The 23,806-nt window shown below is 37.1% G+C and overlaps 1 protein-coding gene across 3 annotated transcripts; it reads left to right on the forward strand.

The window, feature by feature from the left end:
- Window positions 1–2,023: 2,023 nt before the first annotated feature.
- dpysl2b (dihydropyrimidinase like 2b) lies at window positions 2,024–22,867 on the forward strand. Of its 3 annotated transcripts, XM_043250959.1 has the most exons (15): window positions 2,024–2,684; window positions 3,187–3,453; window positions 13,017–13,105; window positions 13,279–13,463; window positions 14,649–14,813; window positions 14,968–15,029; window positions 16,219–16,299; window positions 16,629–16,697; window positions 16,788–16,908; window positions 17,248–17,404; window positions 18,287–18,428; window positions 18,646–18,816; window positions 20,834–21,013; window positions 21,256–21,421; window positions 21,677–22,867. In XM_043250959.1, exons 2-15 carry the CDS (start codon window positions 3,202–3,204, stop codon window positions 21,766–21,768), a joined length of 1,932 nt encoding a protein of 643 aa, XP_043106894.1. In that variant the 5' UTR covers window positions 2,024–2,684; window positions 3,187–3,201; the 3' UTR covers window positions 21,769–22,867. The 3 variants fall into 3 exon arrangements, with proteins under 3 accessions (XP_043106894.1, XP_043106893.1, XP_043106895.1); XM_043250958.1 differs by having other exon boundaries at window positions 2,024–3,453; XM_043250960.1 differs by lacking the exons at window positions 2,024–2,684; window positions 3,187–3,453 and adding an exon at window positions 5,703–5,966.
- Window positions 22,868–23,806: the final 939 nt, after the last annotated feature.

Raw genomic sequence — 23,806 nt, forward strand, 5'->3', positions numbered from 1 at the left:
CTGTACTTTGATTGGTTTTACAGCAACGTGCAGGAAAGCTATTACTATTGAATCCATTTCATCCATCGATTTTGCCGCACAAATTCATTTGTGCTCTATCCTCGAGGGGCGCTCCTCGAACTTACCCGGAGCTAAGAGGCTAAAACCAATTTCACCGACGCTAAAACGCCCAAATTGCCTTTGTGAGTTCACCTGAATTCAATTGAATTAAAGTAAAACCGGTTTAGATGGCGTTCGCAGTCTAAAGCGATACGCGGCTGCCCTCTAGCGGCGCGGATAGGAAGCTAATAAGGGTGTGCCTCAGTCAGACTGAACGCGATTGGGTGAGAAACAACATCATCTATATTCCAAAACGTTGCGGCGTCTGTTTGTGGATACAGTTGCCTACAACATCTTTTATTTCCCCCCACAGTTTGCCCCTGTCTGGTCTCTCAACGCTCTGCACAAGTCAAATGATTGATGAGTCAGCAGTCGCTGCAACCCGCAGGGCGTTTTTCTACTGAGAGCAAATGCAAATCAGCTCTGAAATAAACTAGGTTTTTGCATACAGTGGATCGCCTTGAATCTTAACGCGTGTCGTTTTGATACGATTAACTGCATCTTATTTTATCACCGTATTCGCTCTTTTAAAAAAAAATGTTTAATGTATGAACTTTAAATGTTAAGGAACAAAACTGCGCTTCCTGGGAGATCTATTCCGCGGTAAATGCTGTAGGGGGAGGAGCTGTGAAATTCCCGGCTTGTGATTGGCTGAAACAGGTGTCCTGAGGTTCCGTAGTCAGTGATGACTGAAGTATGCATACTTGTGTGTATTTGCGTGTTATCTAATAATGACTTCTGCTAACCAGAGAAGTGGTTTGGAAAGTTCTCTCTTTTCAGCGTCAGTTTTTTTTACAAGCAAAGACTGAGAAATTAATGAAACGGCTTGATCTTTTGTTTCTTTTGTGGCACAAACTGTCTTTCTCGCTTTCTTCCCCTCAGTCCCACAGCCTCAGAGACAGTAGCTGAAGCAGGAACTCTTTTGAGCGGGCAAGGGCACATGTTGTTGTTATGGAAACTGGGCTTTTGGATCTATTATCGTGGGGCTGCTTTGGAGAAGCAGACGGAATGGCGTTTTCTCCACTGAGCGACTCTCCATCGAAACGTGTTCATAAACATACACAAAAATTCCAAATGAAGAAACGCTCGAAAGTGTTAGCTTTTTTTTTCCTTCAAAGCGAACTCCAGAACAGTTCGATTCCCCAACGAATGACTTACGATTCTTTAAAATGAATCTTTAATGGTTCCTCTTTTTAAGACCGTCCAGAACGAATGGCTATTTTAAATGCTGAACAAACTAAACACATTTTGTGTTTTTGGGCTAATGGATCTTATGAGTCTGAACGACTGGCTATGAAAGGGCTCTTTTTACTAAAAAAAACGACTCATGAATCAGTTACTGACTGACTCACTGAGACTCACTGAACCATATATTATTATTTGTTATCATCATCGTGTTATGATATATATATATATATATATATATATATATATATATATATATATATATATATATATATATATATATATATATATATATATATATATATATATATATATATATATATATATATATATATATATATATATATATATATATATATATATATATATATATATATTATATATATATATATATATATATATATATATATATATATTATATATATATATATATATATATATATACATATATATATATATATATATACATATATATATACATATATATATATATATACATATACATATATATATATATATATATATATATATATATATATATATATATATATATATATATATACATATATATATATATATATATATATATATATATATATATATATATATATATATATATATATATATATATATATATATATACATATACATATACATATATTTTATTATTATATTATTTTTTTTTTTTTTAATTATTATTTATTTATTGTATTCTTGTTTTGTGTCTATATTTTTGCTGTCATAATTCAGACAACAGAAAGTACAAGCAATAAGAATTAAATTTTCCCCAAAATATTTTCCTCACAATAATCCAAAATAATAAAAGCAATAGAATTACCCTTCTTTAAACGAGTCGTAACACAACGGCAAAATCCCGTACAGGCTGCTGTACGCCCATCCGACACATGTGTGTGTATAAAAATAGCTCAGACAGAGCATAAGAACGCGTCCTGTGTGAACTTCCACTCATAAGCCACATTTTCTAAACCCCGATCATAACCTCGGTGATTCGTCGCGGCTCCCGAGAGTGGTGCTGAACGGACAGCGCCCTTAACTTTAACCTGCATGGGCGTGGCGCTTCAACTATCAGCGGAGCGGCGATACAGACCGCAGATAAAAGAAATAATAACAATAAAACAAAAAGAAAAAAATTAAGAACCATTATCCACGCTACGACTAAACCTACCATACGTTCTCTTTGTTTGCCACATCCGCCGCAGTCTTCCCCAATCACACCGAGCGAACGCTAACAAAGGTATCTCACAATTAAGTGACAAGTCATCCGGGGAAAAAGCCCTCAGATATGGACACGTTACATCTTTAACCCTCAAAACCCCGCATCACTTCCGCCGCTTCTCCAGCAGAGCGTCACCTCATCCTCCGTCGGTCTCGCGTCTCATGTACGGTAACATCTCTGGATTTTCTCTGAATGTTTGGCATGTGGCTTCAATAGATATAACGCCATCGAATAATAATAATAATAATAACGTGATTTGCTTTGCGCTGTCCGCGTTTACCTGCATCCTTCGCGTTTTGTATTGTTCAACAGATTGTTCAACATGAGTAGGCATCTTTTCTAAAGGCTTTTTGCGATCAGTTGCATACGAACATGTGGGGCTGCTAATAAAAATGTCTTGTTTTGGCGTGGTCATGTAATCAAGAACCCGAAGAAATGCTAATGGATTGTTTGTATTGTTACACCTTCTTTTGGGATCCTTATTTGTATCATTCATTATGTTTACATCCCATTAGCGTTCCTTTAAGATTTCCCTGACAAGCAGGCTACAGTTAACCTCCTCATGTGTAATGCCGCTTCTCTCCTCCCAATGGGAAAACTAACATTTAGTGTCCACAGAGCTCTCTAGCCCCGGGGGTTTACGTGCCTTTGCATCCATCTGACAGCATTCGCCGAGAGAAATGTCCGCTGCCGGAGATGTGCCTGCGTTCTTCCAGAACATGGGAAGCTCCAGCCCCAGTCAGCCTCGGCAGAAATTCTGTGGCATGTTCTGCCCGGTGGAGGGTTCGGCCGAGAACAAGACGCTGGACTTTGACTCGCTGTCCTCAGGAAAGGGTCGAGTGATCGAGAGGCAGAAGGATATCTCCAAACCGCGAAAGGTGGAGATCAGGAGAAGCACCGGAAAAGAGATTCTGCAGAACCTGAACGACGAGGTAAGAGCTGCAGTGATTGTGCACTGTCATGTGGGTGGAAACGTTAACACTATTGCATAAAGCGATCTTCATTCAGACGCGGGCTCCTTTGCTTCTAGTAACAATCCACCAGTCATTGTTGGGTTTCAATGCTTTGATTTTCAAGAAAAATAATATATTTATCTAAACATGTTTCATGTGCGTGTGCATATTGTAGCTAAAAATGAAAAGCTGATTCTGTGGAATGCAATCAATGGTTGAAAAATCATTATACAAATATGAAATATTTAATTTTTATAAATTAATTTTTGTTATTTAAACATTTTCAGAAATATGATTAGGAGTGCCACTCGTTTGCGGTCCATATCACACAGCTAATCATTTACAGAAAGCTTGATTCTGATTGGTCGGTCACAAAGTTGCTGTCAAATATTTATGCACGATAACCTCTAGAATAAGACTTTTTCCACAGCAATCGGTTTCATAACAAGCCACACTCTCTTTGTTCTCATATGACAGCATGATATCAACTCACTCTCTATTTATTATGTAGATATATGTGGGGTAACGTACAGAGAGGTGATCATTATCACAAAATATGTCTCTTCGGGATGATACTAAATCTGATTACCCTGGCTGGGTTTATTTTGTTATCATAACCAGCTGACTGTGCAGTATTTCTTGTTGGAGTTGAATAAAATCACAAATAATTTTAAAACCTGAATATGTTCTCGCAGAAACAAAGGTAAATTATATATTTTTAAAAAAAGCCTTCAGTCATTATACATCACAAAGTTTAAAAAGAATTTTCTTTCTTATTTAGAAATTAGACGGAGCCCTTCCATCTAATTTCTTTTTTCCAACGTAAGTGTACAAACCTTAACAATGATGGCGATTAAAACATCCGATATGTTTATTTTACAGTCCAGTTGTTCCTAAGAGCCCGATTCAAGAGGCTGTATGTGTGGGCCTTGGTACCTGGATGCGGTAACCATAGCTACGCTGACTGTGATGCTGAGCTGTGATTGAAGTACGCCCCGATAAGGCTTTAAGAGCAATAACTTGGGACCTGTTAAAAAGCTCATTAACTCAGAATCACCTCCACTCAGAATTCTGTTTAAAACTACCCTTCTTTTTTACATGGGATGAGAAAACGATATAGTCTTTTCATCGAATGTTGTTAGTGAGTTGACATGACGGTGCTGTTATACATGGTAACATGATACCACAGTCAAGAAAACGCTCTGTCACCCAATATGCCAAACAGGAAATTGTTTGTGTGATTTAAAGCCACTCTTATGCTTTTTTCTTCACTGATGGGTCTTAAAGACCGCAGAGATCAATAGCATGTTTAGGTCTACTGCACTGGGCGAAAGCATCCACAAATACCCGGATAGTGAGCTATAGTGTTTGCATTTTATGATTTGGAGCATTCACTTTAAGAAATCATTAATTTTGGTATTACATACATTTCTGAATTGCTAAAGCTAAAATTTGCAAACGTAAATTGCTTAAACTGATAATAGCAATCTAATGACGAACTAAGAGCCACTCGAGTGACATTTTTTGTTTATATTGATATATAAAGATAATTTGAATGTCTTTAATTCAAAATTATTGGCTTGCTTTTACACAGCTTTTTGAACCATACATTTTCAAACATATTCAAAGAAAATATAAGTTTTACAAAAATGCTTGCATTATAAATATCAAGAGGTTTGCATAGGGTTAGAAATAATAATAATTATATAATAAAATATAATAAGTATTATATCATAAAAAAAAAATATATATATATATATATATATATATATATATATATATATATATATATATATATATATATATATATATATATATATATATATATATATATATGCTTTACAACTACATCTCCCTAAGATATATTTTCCTTTTTATTTTTAAATATAATTATATGAAAAATAAATGCCATATATTTTATTACAATTATTAATTATAAATGTATTATTATATCTAATTATTTGATTATAATTGTATTACACACACACACACACACACACACACACACACACACAATCTCCATAATCGTTCGCAAACAAATTATGTTTATTATTCATCAGACAGTTTTTGTTCTCCGTCATTTTCGATCAGGTCATGCAAACACTGATCCGTGTGCCATTAAACCCATTGTCTGAAACATTGGTCACCCTCTGTGGACTCAGAGGAGGAGCTGCTGGCTATCCAGGGCGGGGTTGTGCGCATGCGCGCTGCTCTCCGCTATGAAAATCTCTCGTTTTGTCTCAGACAGTCTGGGTGGACTTGGTGCATCAGTGGAGAGGAGATATTGGGCACAGGTCCTTTGTCCTGTACATTTCCAGCGCTTTTCGCCTCTTAATTCCTAAAAGGACTACAAAGCTGTCCTAAACCAAGCCATTTCCCCTTCCAAACAGATCGTTGCATCCATTATCACAGTGATAACGGTTCATCAAAGGGAATAGAGCATAAAGAAGATGTCTGGCTATCAGGGCAAGAAGAATATTCCCCGCATAACCGTGAGTTATGGAATATCTTCTTTAATTATTTGCTAAGTCTAAAGCATGTTTAGAAAGAGTTGAAATATCGTAAAGCTATTTGATTTGCACGAACGCTGGTGTAAACGCGACGCTCGCCGATCGCCCGCTCCGCGTAGTTACGTTACGTTACGTTGCTCAGGTGCTCGGAGCCGGTAAACTTGTGGTGTTTTAGCAAAATTAAGCTGTCAAGGCGTTTAATTTATGTCTCGGAGCGATACCGCAGCACGGCATCGCGTTGCAGGACCCTTACGAGATTCACACCCCATCCACAACCTCGACGCTACAAAACCCGGAACGCTCCCTGTATAATTAACGAAGCCGTTTCTGCCGCGTTCTGCTTGCGTCGCGACGCTCGCGTAAAGAGTGGCAACGTTTAGCAAATAAACCGCGTATTTAATAACTGCATTAAAACGAGGCAGACCCAACTGTCCGACCAAATGCGACTGACGCCAGGACAACGTGTTTGAGGGAGCGGTACAGGATAATGGAAAAACGCATGGCAAACCTGAGGGGAAAATGAGCAAATTTCCTTCCTCGAGGCGGCGTGTTTGATTTATAACAGCAGAATGGCTCGCGCTCCTATGTATTTTTGCGTCTGCTCCAGCTTTGTATTGAAAAACTGGTCACAATGGAACAGACATTATCAGCTTCCCCACCCATCTGATTATAACATCCACATGACATCACAATGCGCCTAATTTGATCTGTTTTAGAGTAAAACATGCTGGAAATAGCTGTCGAATGGAGCTCCCACTCGGCTCGGCTGGTGGCGGCTGCGCCTTTGTTTCTTTTCAAAGAAAGCTCTTTGGGCTGAGGTTTGGGGGAGAGCTTTCGGACACCCTTTTAGATTCCCTGAGCGATGTTGAATGAGAAGTAGGTGGGTTGTGGTTTTCCGTCCAGCGTGTTAAGGAAACCGCATCCAGCTCTTGGTGAGATCTAAGAGGTTTGAGATGAGCCAGTCGGAGAGAGTGGCACGTGCAGGATCGCATGCAGAATAAAAACTAAATGTGCAGTTCGCGACCAGATGGAAATATGAGGGAGAAGAATGAGTGAGAAGTGCTTGTAGATTCGTGTGAGCCACACCCCTGTTACAGTAGCTATCCTGTAGTGTTGTAGTCTATGGCACATCGGCGTTTGGGAAAGTAATGGGAATGGAATACTTCAGAACGGATGTGCCGATTGACACCAAATAGCGCAGAGGCCGCTCTGTCGATTTTTACTTGTTGCGTCCGTTCTAATGTAGTCACAGCTTGTCCCCGTCAGTCATGAGCCCTCGTGCTGTAGTGGAATTCATTGGGACCTCCCAAGCTCACCGTGACCCAAAGACCTCACGCGTAAATACTGTCCTCCTAAAAACTTCAGCACCGTTGGGTGAATCGTTCGGAAAGCCGATGTTTAAGAGCATTTGGCCGTGCAAACGACGGAGTGTCCATCTTGGATCTGTATTTCCTGTGATTTTTTTCCCACCCTGCATAAATAGACCCAGGCGGGGTTTAGATGCACATAGTTGACACACAAGCATATGGCAGCATGGCTGGTCGGCTGGAGGGTGGCTGGGATGGTTAATGGGTGGGTCGGGCGGACCAGCTGCATTGGTCAGCTGCTAAGTCAGGCGGAGGAGGGTGACACCTTCTTGAGCCTCATTAAAGATGAATGTTAGCTTTAATGCTCCAACTGCCTGGTCTCTTTAAGCTGCAGTTATGAGGTCAGATATCAGAGCATTTTTATGTTTGTACATTCTTTGACTGTATAGATTGCTTTCATGTTAAGCTCTAAATGGCATTGTTATTTTACAACATATTAGTTCTGCTTTTTGCACCTGATCTACTGTAAAAAGAAATAATTTCATCAGTAAATCAATAAACTGAAAATGGAATTTTTATTTTTTTTATAAATATGTTTTTTTATTTTAGTCAGTATTTATGTCCAATTTTTTTATTCAATATTTATTAAAATATAGATTTTTAATATTTATTGATTTATTTTAATACTTTACTTAAGTTAAATAAATATCACAATGCTATTTTAAATAGTTATATTTTCCGGTAGTAATTAAATAAATAATCATAATTCACATGTACAGTGTTTACATAATTTACATAATCAAATTCCAATTTTAATAACTATTTATGCAAACATTTTCTCTGTGTAAGTGATTAAAGAAAATTATGAATATTTAAAATAATTGATTAAAGTCAAAACATAAATAAATTAGTTAATAAATATTTGTTTATTTAAATATTTAACATATTTATTCATTTATTTGCTTTATTTGTTTATATATTTATTGTTTAATCAATTCATTAGTTGCTTGTATTTATTATGCAATTATTTAATTAAATTACTATAAAACAATGTTTTATCTTTTGTGGTAACTTACATTAGTAAAGTAAATAAATAAGTATTAATATAAAATTAAATAAATAAATTCATATTTAAGCAAGTATTTATGATATTTATTAGTTTATTTACTTAATAGATGATAGTTTTATTTTTTGTATATTTATTTATATATTCACTCAATATTATTATTTTCTTATTATATAATTAATTATATTACTATAAAAAGATCGAAGTTTTATCTTTTGTGGTAAATTAATCAAAATAAAATATGATAATAGTAATATATAGATAGACATGCATAAAAATATAAAAAATGTATATAAAAAAGCAAACAAATAAATTCAAAATAAACAAAAATATGTAAGCAATTAAATATTTGTTAATAATAAATCAACTACTTCTTGTTTTTGCATGTTTTTGCAGTTTTTGAACGTAAAAGTCTTAATTCTTCAGCCCAATTGTCTGGTTTCCATGGCAACCGCAGCAGCTCCAGTGCAACCCAATGAGCTGTCCCAGAATGCACTGCTGACCTGCTGCTGTACCTCTTGTTCACCCCCACCACAAAGCCCAATCTCCTCTCTGACTCGTACCAACTAGTCTGCCAGGAGCGTGTTTTTTACAACATACAGGATCTCCATTCATAACAGCTACGTTTGTGCCTCAAAGGGGAAAACGGCACCGAGCAAGCAAACAGTCAAGCCACACTTTCGGTTTTCCTTTAAGAGGATCATAAACGGATCGACCTGGCAAGCTAGAATCCGGCTCGACTAAATCCGTTTCTAAACGACCGAGGGATGGAATTGCGAGCTTTTAGACTTAAAGATTGGAAGTCAGTCAACATGGATCATTACTAAGCACAAATTTGCTTCAGATCTCAAATGTGACGTCCTTTATGGTTTGATGTTCTCGGACGCTCAGCTGTCTGTTTAAACCAACATTATCATTTACGGCATGCAGTAAAATAAACATGACTTCCTGTCAGTGTTCTCATGCACTAAGCATCCAGCACTTTGTTTCTGGAAAAGGTCCAAGACAAGCACCGGTTCAGTTCATAGAGTCCACGTTTCCTCTAATTAACATTACAACCTTTCTGACGATGTCACGATGCCTTAACCCGCCATCGATGGCTCTGATTGGCCGGGCTGTTCGGGGAGACAGAGGAAATGGATGGCAGCGATTGTCTGGGTTATGTAATGCGTGTTATGAAGCAGCTGTTGAGTGTGGCCGACCGCCAAAGCCACTCGCACGGCCCCAGAAGCCCCTCGGCAAAGATCTGAACATGAAAAGCAGAAAGCATTCTTCTCCTGTAGAAGCTAGCGTTGGTTTGTCAATTAACGAAACCGACTGAAGGTATATGAGAGCAAATCAAGCAGCGCTCGGGTTCAGCGGTGTTGTTTTGCTTGTTGTAGGATGCGTAGTAGACGTCAGGTCACTGGAATATTTGCTTTCATCACTAAGTGAATCAGGGCAGGGCTTGGGAAGCCACCCAGGGCCTCATGTTGCTGGGTTGCCAACAAGCACGCAAAGAGGCAGAGACGCAGACAGAGCCGCCTTTGTCCCCCGTGCGGTGCAGAGGGCCTTGTGACTGGAATTGTTCCACCTCTCCCCTTTCAGAAAAATGGCCGTTCTTCTGGGGCCCTGAATGTAAAGAGATTCCTGGGTGATGGTGGCGGGGTCTGTATCGGGGGCGTCTGCCAACCTTTGTATCGCGCGACTCTGTAGGGAAAAATAAAAAGATACTATTTTCATCCGATTCACTTGGAAAGTGTATAAAGCTCATAGCTAATTCGGGAAACATTAGGACATGTTTTAACAGTAAGATAACCCAGTGTTTTTGATCTTTATATTTTTCTTTCACTGAAGCGTGAGACTGATTTCCTGCCTCCGAAGTCTGAATATAGCACAGATCAGTAGCATTTGGGACCGTGTTGTGAAGAAGCATTTTATTGGTTGACCCTAGTAAATAAACACTTTCTATTCGCTGAATGAGCCAGTTGATGATAGTTTGTTTGCCTATTATTTATTTAATTACTACAGAAAGATAAAAGTTTTATTATAAATGTTGATATTTTTTCTGAAGCAATAAAGCAAATTAATTCAAGTTATATCAGTTAAATTCACTTATTCCTCACTTGCGTTGTTACATAGTAGCTTATTAATAACTTACTTGAAGTATAATAATCTGTTACATTCTTTTTTTGCTGTTTATAGGCTTTTCAGCAGCAAACCTACTGTAAAAAAAAAAGTAGATTAGTGGTTATTTGCCATAATGTGTATATTAAATATTAATGTCAATGTTCATTTATTTACATTTAGTTATTAAGCAGACACATTTGTCCAAAGGGAGTAGAGGACATTGGAAGCAAGCAATACATACGAATATATATGATTTTTAAATAAATAAATAGAAAACGAGTAGCTAAAATAGAAATAGGGTCAAGTATAGATTGAAGAAATGTTTTAGGTGTTTATGTATTAAATGATTTTTAATATTTATCTTTTTGCTTAAATGCTTAAAGCAAATATATAAAGAAATATTTAATAAAATAAAATATTTGATTTGGTAAATAAATCAATAAACATTTATTTATAATACAATTATTACGTATATTTAGTAAATACGTGCGTAAGTAAATAAGTAACGATTAATTCTCGCTCACGTCTTTGTACTGTCTCATACTTTTCATGTACTGAAGTCTTACTGTATTGCAAACCAGTAGAATTGGGGTACAGAACGTAAAGGAGCATTTCATTAGTTGGGCCTATTGAACAAGCACATGGCTTTCACTGAATGTGTCAGTGTTTTTAATCAGAACAAGACTTGAGAATGAACTGGGATGTCTTGTGAATAAACTAAACAATTAATACATTTAAAATGAGTATCTGAATGTGAGCCTTGTGCATAACAAGGATATAATTATTACACAGTTATTTAATAAACCTTGGTATATTATAGTAGGGATGAAGTATCGTGAAAATCAGACTTTTTCTGTTTAAGTTCTATAATCGGGTCCCTGGTGCATCTGCCAACCTAGAAAAAAAACATTGCTTTGGTAATCATTTCCTTGCTGATCAGATTTCGCTTCTCCTGTGATATGGAAAGTGGATCTTATTATAATATTACTGCTTCTTAATCTGCACATGTCCACCGACGGATCCATCATTGTTTTATTGCACACGACAACGGTGTACCAGTTCTAACTTCATGGCGAAAATTTGGGCAAAAACATGCTAGCTGTTCTGTTGTTGGCTGCACAGATGACCACTATTTAGTGTCCCAGCCTCAAAGACGAGAGCCGTGGATTTATTGATTTATTTACTATATATTCAGCCGCAGCCACATAACCTAGGTTAGAGTTTACCTTCACAGATATAACCGACTGGTTTTGTGAGTTGTGTGTTTTTAGCATACACTGGTGTGAATTTGACAGTTTGAGACCAATAAGACATGAAGGAGAACTTATTTTAGTACTCTCATTTTGTGTGTTTCAGAACTTTAAACTGATATGGCTTTAAAATGTATGAGTTAGACATGATAATCAAAATGAAACCAAGGCCTAGCCATAAGACCATTCGACCGACATGACAACCAATCAAAAGTCTTAAAAAATCTAAAAGTCTTGGATGTATTTTTAAAAAATCTATGGCGCGAAATTTAAATATTTGACATATTTTGGAAAGTCCAGCATTCAGTTGATCCTGATAAGCTCTTGTCGTCACACAACGGCTTTTCATGAGGGAGTTTTGCGTCATGGCATCGTTGCTTCCAGGAAGAATGGTAAAGAGGCGATGCACCTGTCTCCTGGAAATCTTGTATAATTCAACCAATCCGATGATGACTTTAAAACTCCTGAGATGTTTCAAGATAAGTGTGCCACATGCATCAGACGTGAGGCTGAGAATAGCTTTTTAGTTGTAATTGAGGTACGAGCTGTAAAGGTACAGCCCTATTCTGGAAAAGAGGGTGGGAAGCGGCAGCTCATTCGCATTTAAAGAGACATGCACGGAAACAGCGTGTTTCAGCTTCCACTCAGAATAGGCATTTTCAAAATTATTTATTCAAAAAAGTATTTTAAGCTGTAACTTCATAGACACAGTTTGGGGATATCCGAGATATTACATCTTGTAAAAAGGGGCATAATGTGTACCCTTTAAATTTGTGTAAAATCCAAGTGTTCCTGGGTTTTTAGGCCTTGGGCTATGTTAATGATTCCATAACTTACTTATTACACGAAATATTATCTTGCCGCAGCGCAAGTAAACTTATAGAAACTGTGACTGAATGAATCAGTGAATGCATAATTTTGATGAACAGATCAGAGTAAGTGATGTATCAAAACCCCCTTCACTAATGCAGTACATATTATACTAGAATTAGCAATCAGCTCAAATTGTAAGGGTGAATCATTGTCTTCCAGGTTCAGCAGTGCACATTGTAATGCAGTGACAGATGCATTTTCCATGCATATAATTGTAAAGACCACAGAACTCACCGATGCCGCTTACGAAGAATGCGAATGACTCTATACTGCCGCTTTATAAGGTCTGATTAACTGGCTCCCGGATGAATTTGTATTGCAGTTGAGTCTATATTTACATTGAGTCTGTATTTAATGTCCCAAGGTGAACAGACGATTTGCACTTGTACTTCAATAAGATACTAAAGTAACTTTTTTTCTGTTGCAGAGCGACCGTCTCTTGATTAAAGGGGCGAAGATTGTGAACGATGATCAGTCGTTCTGTGCCGACATTTATATGGAAGATGGCCTGATCAAGTGAGTGTAAAATATATTAACCGAAACTGTTCCTTTAGTAGTACGAGGTTATAAGGTTAATGTGTGCATAACATGCCCTATGTCGTATAACACGTGAGGAAATAGCCCTTGAAATTAAATTAAGATCGCTCAGATTGTATAACTCATATTGCTGTTTCATATCTCGCTCGCAGGCAGATTGGAGAGAATCTGATAGTGCCTGGTGGGGTGAAAACCATCGATGCTCACGGGCGCATGGTGATGCCGGGTGGCATTGATGTGCACACACGCTCCCAGATGCCTGACAGGGGCATGACTGCTGCCGATGACTTCTATCAAGGCACCCGAGCTGCACTGGCTGGAGGGACCACCATGATCAGTATGTGTCCAACTGTGTTTAGTCTGATGAGGAGAGACCGAGCCAGGGCTAGTTTGCATATCAACCACCCAGAACTACCTATAACACATAACGCATATATATATATGTAGATCCTTCATTAACCATCCGCCATATTGTAGCGATCATGGCTTGATGTCATTCACCACAGTAATCACTGAATATTCGAAAGATGCCACAATCCTGCACAGAATATCTCAACGCCTTTTTGCAAATGTTTTCTGTGCGGTCTAAACAAGCCACTATGTACTATCCACATATGCACTATGCATTTATGCATTACGCACTTAGTACTTAGTACATTTATGCATTACAGTCCCAAATGGAATACTAGCCTTCCCGTAGCGGTCCAATGGGTTATGGCTAGACACATGGCAGCCAACAACAATACAATAACAACACCCTAGCAACCACATACGATGCCATAGCAACAAAGCATTTAAAAAAAAAAAATTGTAATAGTAATAAATTATTTAATGATTATGATTAAATGATTATATTAATAAATTCAGGTAATTAAAGAGGCTTTGGATGATTAAGATTTCATGAACTGTTCAAATGGAATCCAGAAAATGTATAGAAAACAGAATTTGTTTAGAATATGAATAAATAAATTAAATAAAACAAAAATGAATTAAAAAAAATTAAACATTTCATAGCTCCCTAACATTTTTACACCTTTTTATAATTTTTTTTTTTTTTGGATGGCAAGTTTTATTACTTCAATTAATTATACACCCCCTTTGATTAACAAAACATAATTTGTCCATTAAAAAAAAACAGAATTCAGAAAAAAACAGACAATAGTAAAGGTCATACATGATATGGATGTCAGTGGATACCAGCAACTGTTTGGTTACCAGTTTTAAAGTTCCTTAAAGTTCCTTAAAGTTATGATTAGAGCAGCTTTTCACAAACTGCTACCTTGTTTCGTTGTACCTCCTGTATTTTTTATGATGCAGCCATCTTCGACCGTGTCTGACAGCAGTGAAGAAAGGATGGAGACAGTATGATTAAAAATAGCACAAGAGATCCTTTTAACATCTCAGCTGTCCTCGTTTCAGAGCTGCATTATTAGCTGATTTGAGGTACTTATTAATTCATAGGAGCTTTTTAATATCTGCCTAACCGCTGTGTGTGTGTGTGTGTGTGTGTGTGTGTTAACAGTTGATCATGTGGTTTCTGAACCCGGGACGAGTCTGATGTCGGCCTTCAATCAGTGGCGGGAATGGGCGGACAGCAAAGCGTGCTGCGACTATTCTCTTCACGTGGACATCACTGAATGGCACAAGGGTGTTCAAGAAGAGATGGAGGCGCTCGTCAAAGATCACGGTAAACCGCTGTCAACATCTGCATCTGCTGTACAAGCCCAGCAGAGCTGGCGAATACTGCATTGCTCAGGAATCCTGCTGCTGCGCTGTTTCACTAATGTCTCACGGACTCCTTCGTTGCCCTCTGTAATTTCATCCCCCGGCTTTGTGTGCAGGCGTTAACTCTTTCCTCGTCTACCTGGCTTACAAAGACGTTTTCCAGCTCACTGACTCCCAGGTATGGTTTCCTCCATGCGTTTTACATACCTACCTGTATCTCATGACCCTCTCATGAAACCTGTCAAAACACACCCAGATCGTATTCATAAAAAACATTAAAAATAAAATATTGTTGTTGGGTTTTTTGTTTTGTTTTTGGAACAGTAATGCAAAGCATATATTTGTTTGATTTTATATATTTACATGAAAATATTTTAGATTTATTTTAAAAAAATATATATATTTGTTTGATGTATGTTTAATGTGATTTTGCCTGACTATGCTCTTAGAGAAACATGTTTTAGACATGTACCATAGTAAAGCGATAGTATTTTAAAGTACATACATTCATTTAGTTAGTTTGTATGCCATTTAATGTGACATTTATTTTCTGAAAAGGAATCCTGACTATGCATTTACCAAAATATCATGGTATTACCATGGTTTTAGAAATGTACCATGGTATTTGTAAGTACATGTATTTATTTAGTTATTTAATGTGATTTATTTTTTTATAACTATGCATATACTAAAATAACTAACTTAACTAAATGTTTATTATATTATATATATATATATGATATATGCATTTATATAATTACTTTTAATTTAAATGTTTATCAATATAATATTTTAAATAACAATTAAGACACTACTACTTCTACTACTACTACTACTAATAATAATAATATTAAAAATATCTAAATATCCTATGGATTATCCAAATATATTATTAAATAATGTTAGTAAATACACATTATTATTATTATTATTATTATTATTATTATTATTTACAAGAATGTTTTTTTTTTTTTTTGTTTTGTTTTGTTTTGCTTTTAAGTTTAATATGACTTTCTTGGAAAAAAACCTGGCTATTTATTTACTAACTAAATAAATAAATACAATTGTCGAACGCATGGAATTCTGCAGTCAACATGGTATTTTAAAATCTGTTACCATCACAGTACCATGGTACCACTTTTAGGTGGCACAGTACCAAGTGTATGCCTATTGTTTACGTTCTAATTCCTAACGACAGCTGTGCCAAAAAAAGAGAAAAAAGTAGAGCGAAGAAATCTAAACAGAGTCCCTAAACAAATGACGCTTGAATTGTCTGCCATTGACTGTTTTAAGCGTGCTTTGTCGTATTTGCCGTTCTTTTCTGAGCGTCAGCATTTGTGTGACTTCAAATGTGTGTTTATGTGCAGATCTACGAAGTGTTCAGTGTCATCCGGGACCTCGGGGCCATCGCTCAGGTCCACGCTGAGAACGGAGACATCATAGCCGAGGTGAGATCTCCAGCACCGAGCTCCATTACTCAGAGTTACTATCAACAATAAACTGTTTGGAGATGTTAAATCAAAACACATGCTCCACAACGAATGCTCAGACTTTATACTGGCAAGCAAAACCAAAGCAAATATTCCTACGTGAGTCTGATATAATTAATAGCAGATGACTTTTGGCTCACGGTTATGTGTGTTTATCATGATCAAGATAAGCAAACTCTTTGTAATGAAGGCATTTTTAATATGTGCAGTATATATTGAGACTATTACGTCATTTTCGAACCATTCGGCGATCTCACGCTGCTCTTGTTATGTCTTTCTTTCAACAGGAACAGCGCAGGATTTTGGAGCTGGGTATCACTGGACCAGAGGGACATGTCCTCAGTCGTCCAGAGGAGGTAAACTGCAGGGAATTCTGGGAAAGGTTGTACATTTTTCAATGTTTTCCCAAGAATACGCATGCTGACCTGGCTTTATTGATCTTTTAGGTAGAGGCGGAGGCAGTGAACCGCTCTGTAACAGTGGCTAATCAGACCAACTGCCCTCTTTACGTCACCAAAGTGATGAGCAAGAGCGCCGCCGATGTCATCGCTCAAGCCAGGAAGAAAGGTAACGCCCAAGTCCACTTTGAATACGGAGAGTCTTTTCAATGGATCCAAACCTAGTGGAAACATTAAAGGTTGAATTACCACCACGGGCGAAAAAATTCTGACTCGGTTTGTTCTAATTCCATTAAAATGTGGTATTATTATTAAGTCTGAACGAGCAAGGTAGGTTCTATGAACTGGGATGCACCACAGTCCTGAAAAAAATAATACTATGACTCAGCTGTTCTTGGCTAGACGGCTTGAAATGACATCATGGTGGTCGGCCTCCAGAATCAGGGCGAGGAAATTACAGTGAAATTATATATGGCTATTCCTAATTCGGTATCTTTGAACCATTTAGGCACCGTTGTGTACGGCGAGCCAATCACAGCAAGTCTCGGCACGGACGGCTCGCACTATTGGAGCAAGAACTGGGCCAAGGCCGCCGCCTACATCACGTCTCCACCCTTGAGTCCAGATCCCACCACACCGGACTATCTCAACTCACTGCTGTCATGGTAAGAGCACTAGAAGTCTGTTTATTTGTAGTATTCATTACCCATTTGATTTGAGCCCTGTAATAAGTGTACCGTAAGAAATGCAATTGGTTCATTTGTAGGGTATGAGAGTGGTTCAAAAATTCCATATTACCTCAGACTTTGAAGTGAACTTCAGGGTTGACTTTAAGTTTAGGAGTTGACTTCATGTCTGCAGTATGGTTAACTAAATACATAATAAAAGTATTATTATTATTATTCATTCTTATAGTATTTTATTACAACATTAATGTCCAAATAATAAGAAAATTCTATGTGAAGCAATAATTATAAAATTATTGTATTTTTGTATGCTTATTTATTAGAAATATTAATTAGAACAATTATTCTTCTATAAATCTTAAATAAACAATCATTCTTCTATAAATCTTAAATAATAGTTATGATAAAATTATTACATTTCTGCATGTTTTTATTAGCAATATTTATTATAACAATTATTAATATAATTGACAATAATAATAGTAAAAAATAATAATAATAATTTACTACATTAACGAATATCATTGTATCATAATATTTTAGTATTTATTTTTATCAATTTAATAATGCAAAAAATGATGACACTAATAATAACAATATCCAGATATCCAAAATACAATATTAAATCATTTAAATAAATACACATTATTATTATTATCATCATCATAATCATGAAATCCGTGGCACTTTTTTGCCTAAAACTAGTGTGAATTTAAAGAAGTGGAATTTCTTTTGAAAATTGAGATGAATTAATCTGAAAAGCATGAAAAGGGTTGGCAAAGTGCATAAATAAAAATGTTTGTAGAATAAACTGTTTGGTCCTAACTTGAAATGTTTCTCCTCACCCACTTCCCGCTCCAGTGGGGATCTGCAGGTAACAGGAAGCGCTCACTGCACCTTTAACACCGCCCAGAGAGCTGTGGGTAAAGACGATTTCACCCTCATCCCCGAAGGAACCAACGGCACTGAGGAAAGGATGTCCATCATCTGGGACAAATGCGTGGTAAGGCAGAAATGCTAGTCCGCAAATAATAAGCGAGGACATTTAATCACAAGCTGCCACACTGCAGCATCTACACTTCCTTCGGTCGTATAAACAAAATCAGTCAGTGGTCATGTGAGTCTAAATAGTCCCGCTCGAACAGACAAGCGCACTCGAGTGAACACAAACACGACCGAGACCAACTGTCATCTCTCCCTGTGGTCCCCCTCGATCGTAGGTAACTGGAAAAATGGACGAAAATCAGTTTGTGGCCGTCACCAGCACCAACGCTGCTAAGATATTCAACTTGTACCCGCGCAAGGGCCGCATCGCAGTGGGTTCAGACGCCGATCTTGTTCTGTGGGACCCTGATGTAACCAAGATCATCTCAGCGAAGAGCCACAATTTGGTGAGTTAACAAAGTCATCAAATATCGTGCCAAACAGAAACACATAATCATGCTACATTGCATGTTTTGGTTCATCGTTGTGAAGAGCTCCTACTCTGTCCTCTTTTTTCCTATATAGTCATTTTATAAAAGCACGATGTTTTGTTGATATTGAGAATGTACATAAATAAAAGACAGACCCTTTACAGTTCCAAATGATGTATTACTTTTACCTTTATGAACAAAAATTACAGCGTAATAAATTGTTTCTACTAAAAAACTAATATTGAAGCGATGACGCTGCAGGAATCCTCCGCTGATTCCTAATGTGATGTCATATCTATTTGATGGCAGACATGTACTCGATGTTCCTATTCAGAGTGCTTGAGGAAATAGCAGCGCAAGTGGGCAATCGTGTCATTGATGCGGAAGCTGCGGTTTTATTCCTAACTAGCGCTCAATGTGCAGGACCCATTGGTTGATTCATTATAGTTTACTACTGAGGAAAGTTGTTCTTGTGGAGTTGGTTTGCAGTCCTGACCAGAGAAGTCTGGTTGTTCTGACCGAATGTTGGGTGTGGGTTATGTTGCTCATGCGAGTGATGTCATTCTCCGCTCTTTTCGGGTAATTGATGTCTCCCTCCTGCTTTGGAGGCGTAACAGTGCACACAACACACAAACATAAGGATCTATTTAACGTCTCCTATTTGCGTTTGTGAGATTACAACACACTAGCTTGTGAGTCGTGCTCTTTTGTTTAGTGGATTTTGTTGAACTGCATATCTAAAGATTAGTCGACAAGTAGTGCTGTCAAGTCATTAATCCTGATTAATCGTCTTTTGGTGCCTGTCTCTTTAAATGCAAATTAGCTGCTGCTCCACGCCCCCTTTCCCTTTTTGTAGCTGCAGCATTACAGCAAGTATCTATATATATATATATATATATATATATATATATATATATATATATATTAATACACATAATATACACATTTTAATCACATATTCACATATGCAAATTGTTTTGTCCCCCTCATTTGAAACATTCTAAGAATTTTGAATATTCTTACTGAATGTTTTAAGAATTTTGCTTTAGACAAGAAGAAATGGTTTTGCCAGGAATAAAACTAAAAAAGTTTTATTTAAGATATAATCCCTGAAAATACGTGTATAAGGTCAATAAGAAATTTTAGAATGATTATTTGCTTTTGCATTAAATTGTTTAAAAGTGGCAGTAAATATTTTCACATTGTTACAAAAGGATGTATCTTCTACAATATTCAAAAACAACAATAACAACAACAAAACAATACTTTCAACATTGATAACTGTTTCTTTATCACATCATGAAGGATCTGGAGTACTGAAGACTGGGGTAATGATGCTAAAAATTCAGCTTTGCATCACAGGAATAACCAGCATATTAAAATGTGTTTTAAAAAGTTTTCCACAATATACTTTTTTATCAAATCAGCGCAGCCTTGGTGGGCAGTTCTGCTTTTCTGTTTATTTTGCTTCAAAATGTCTAGAAAATCTTTCTGGGAAACAAAACAAAAGTCCCGATTAAGAAGATGTTTTTATCATTCAGAACTGTGGTGTAGGTGTGTGTTGATTATCAGTCTCTGTATAAGCTCATGCCGCTTTTAGGTCTTGTGGGACGAGCTGTATTGCTTTTAGCAAAGCGCCAGTAGCATTTAGAAGGGTGGTCACACTTTTGCCAGCACACACACACACACACACACCACCCTGTAAACTTTAATATACTTCCTCCCTCATTCGCTCCCTCTCATTTCCAACATTCCTTGTTTTCTTTGCACTGTATTTCTAAACTGGTCTGGGTTCCGACAATTTGTCTCTGACAAATCAGTAACGATTTCCGACCCGAACATCACTTTCATTTCCACGGTAGCGTCATGCTTCAGCACGTGGAAGGGATTTGGATCGTTTCTGCCATGATTTCTTGCTTCACAACCGTTTGTAGATCAGCAGAAGGTTCTGTCGTGTGCTGTTAGTGTGACGCTGTTGCTTGTTGTTTTCCAGGCAGTGGAGTATAACATCTTCGAGGGCACTGAGGTGCGCGGGGCGCCCCTGGTGGTCATCAGCCAGGGAAAGATCGTGCTGGAGGAAGGGAATCTCCACACCACTGAGGGATCGGGACGCTTTGTGACCCGCAAGCCCTTCCCTGACTACGTCTACAAGAGGATAAAGGCTCGCAGCAGGGTGAATTATATTCTTCATTTTATCAACTTTTCTAAATGGTTTCTAAACAAACAGGTTACCCATTTATTCTGTAAATATACTTATTCATGAAAAAAAGTTTCATGCCTATTAATATAAATATCAGTTCATTTTTATTAAAGGTTATTCTTCATTAATGTTTAGCTATTTGTAAATTTCTAAACGTCTGAGGTTATCAGACTAGCCGTGTTTTAATATCATCATCACGCACTGTTGTTTTGTAGCTCGCTGAACTGAGGGGCGTCCCACGGGGTCTCTACGACGGGCCGGTCTGCGAAGTCTCAGTGACGCCCAAAGCTGTGACCCCTGCTTCCTCTGCCAAAACCTCTCCCGCCAAGCAGCCCTCTCAACCGGTCCGCAACCTGCACCAGTCCGGCTTCAGCCTCTCCGGTGAGCGCTTTGCAAAAATCTAAATCAAAACATCAACACCATATAGACCGATATTAATTGTTTATTTCTTAAATGTTATTATATATAAGTTAAAAAGCATTTAATAAAAAAAATATATATTTTATTTGCTTAGTACTAGCCATAATTGTAATAATACTGTGAGATTTGTTTTTTTATTACACAGTAATCTAACACTTTTTTAAAAAATATTTGTATACCACGATGTTGATTTGCTTTGGATGTGTCTTATTTCAGGCGCTCAGGTTGATGACAACATCCCGCGCCGTAACACCCAGCGCATCGTTGCGCCCCCTGGTGGCAGGGCCAACATCACCAGCCTGGGCTAGACGCCCTCCTCCAGCCGACAGGAGAATAGGGGGTTGGGGGGGAGGGATGTCTAGAACGGAGGTGTATGCTGAGACCACCGTGTCGCATCAGGAACCCTCCACAGGGCCTATGATTCTCCACTCCCTAGTCTCCCAACCCCTGAGCTCTCGCCCCGATTCCCTTGTTTTTCTTTTCCCAACCTTGCACCACTTCCTAAAGGAGACATCTAAAGAAGAAGAAAAAAAAACAACGACACAAAGCATTTGCCTCATGTGAAGAGAGAAGGAAAAAATGTAACATCCACATTCGAGCACTTCTGATTGTATGATTTTTATACTGTACTTTCTATCCGCCACGAGTCATGTTATTATTTTTGTATTTAACTTTATTTGCTTTCTGAAATCAGAGGGATCAAGTGCGCGTATTAGAAAAGCCGTTTATTATTGTTACTTATTAACAAGGCAAGGGTTAGAGTACCGGCTTTCTTGTGTCATCGTTTGTGGCTGAAAGTCTGTTAAGACTTCTAAGTCTGTTACATTAGGGATGTTGTTATTTTTGGGAATCCTCAATTATGTTTGTTTGTTTTTTTTTACTCAAACAATAAGTTTACGTCAGTATGGACACATGACCTTATTCCGCCCGTGCCCTTTCAGTGGCATTCAATGCGATACTTTCTGTACCGGTCAATAAAAGAAAGCTTTTCCAGTGGTCGCTGATTAAAAACCATGTGTTGTTTCGCAACCAGAGATATTTAATTAACACCGTTAATGTTACTGAAGAAGAAACCGCACGTAATAACGAGCAGCTAAGCAATGCTGGAGAAAATAAGAGAGAGCCGCAAATGGCCGCATTTTCCTTTTTTTGGCCTCAAAACCTTTTTTCTTTGCACAGGGTGCTTTAATACGTAAAAATTGTATTTGGTTGTGAAAACAAAAAGGGCTGTTTGGCTACTATGAGGATTATTATTGACAACTTAGTAGGTGTCATCTATGAAAGCTTGTTTCAGTCACGATATAACAAAATAAAAAGGTTAATGCGACATTTTGTCTTATAATTTGAATATTTTTCTCACAATTTTGAGAATAAAAATTAAGTTGCAACCTTTTTACTACATTCAGACTGTGTTTTATATATATATATATAAAAAAAAAAATATATATATATATATATATATATATATTTTTTTATTTTTTTAACATATATATTAGTTTATATATATATATATATATATATATATATATATATATATATATATATATATATATATATATATTTTTTTTTTTTTTTAACATATATATTAGTTTATATATATATATATATATATATATATATATATATATATATATATATATATATATATATATATATAAAAACTTGGAATCATAAGATTTGGAATTTGATTTTAGAATTGGTGAAAAAAGTCTGAACTGTGAGGAAAAAAAAGTCGCAATTTCTTTTTAGCTTGTTACGTCGCTTTTAAAGAACAGCGTGAATGTAACTCCATGCATCGATTTCATAATGCACTAAAGCCCAAAGTATACTTAAGTGTTAACGCAAACACTTGCCGAATGTTTACAGCCGAACACGTTGCCTTTCGAAGTATATTTCATAGTGCGCGCGAACATAGAGGCTCGGAGTACGGAACTGAAAACCTGACATGTTTCCACCTTGCGGACGAATTAATCAGTGCACCAAAAAAAACGTGACTTAAAGAACCCTGCGTGCGTGTGTGAGCAGAGCTTCAAGAGTTACCCGCGATTATTAAAATTGGGCTCCATTAATTATTAAGTAAACTTTGGGCTGAGAGTCAAACCCCAGGTGGATGTTTGGTAGCAGCGCAAAACAACCGTGCCATGCGAGTTGTAAGGTTTGATGGTATTTAGTGACTATGCCGCTACTTTCTATGTCGACAAATGTGATATCGCAGACCTTAACGCTAGTGTGTCTTTTTTTTGTATCTTAAACTCCAAGCTGTGCCTGAGATGTGCTGATCATGTCGAGTACTTCTACAAGAGCTTGTTCATGTTTTTTTGTTCGAAACGACTCAAAGGCTGTTGA

Source organism: Puntigrus tetrazona, chromosome 10 (genome assembly GCF_018831695.1).
Source record: "Puntigrus tetrazona isolate hp1 chromosome 10, ASM1883169v1, whole genome shotgun sequence".
Taxonomy (NCBI): Eukaryota; Metazoa; Chordata; class Actinopteri; order Cypriniformes; family Cyprinidae; genus Puntigrus; species Puntigrus tetrazona.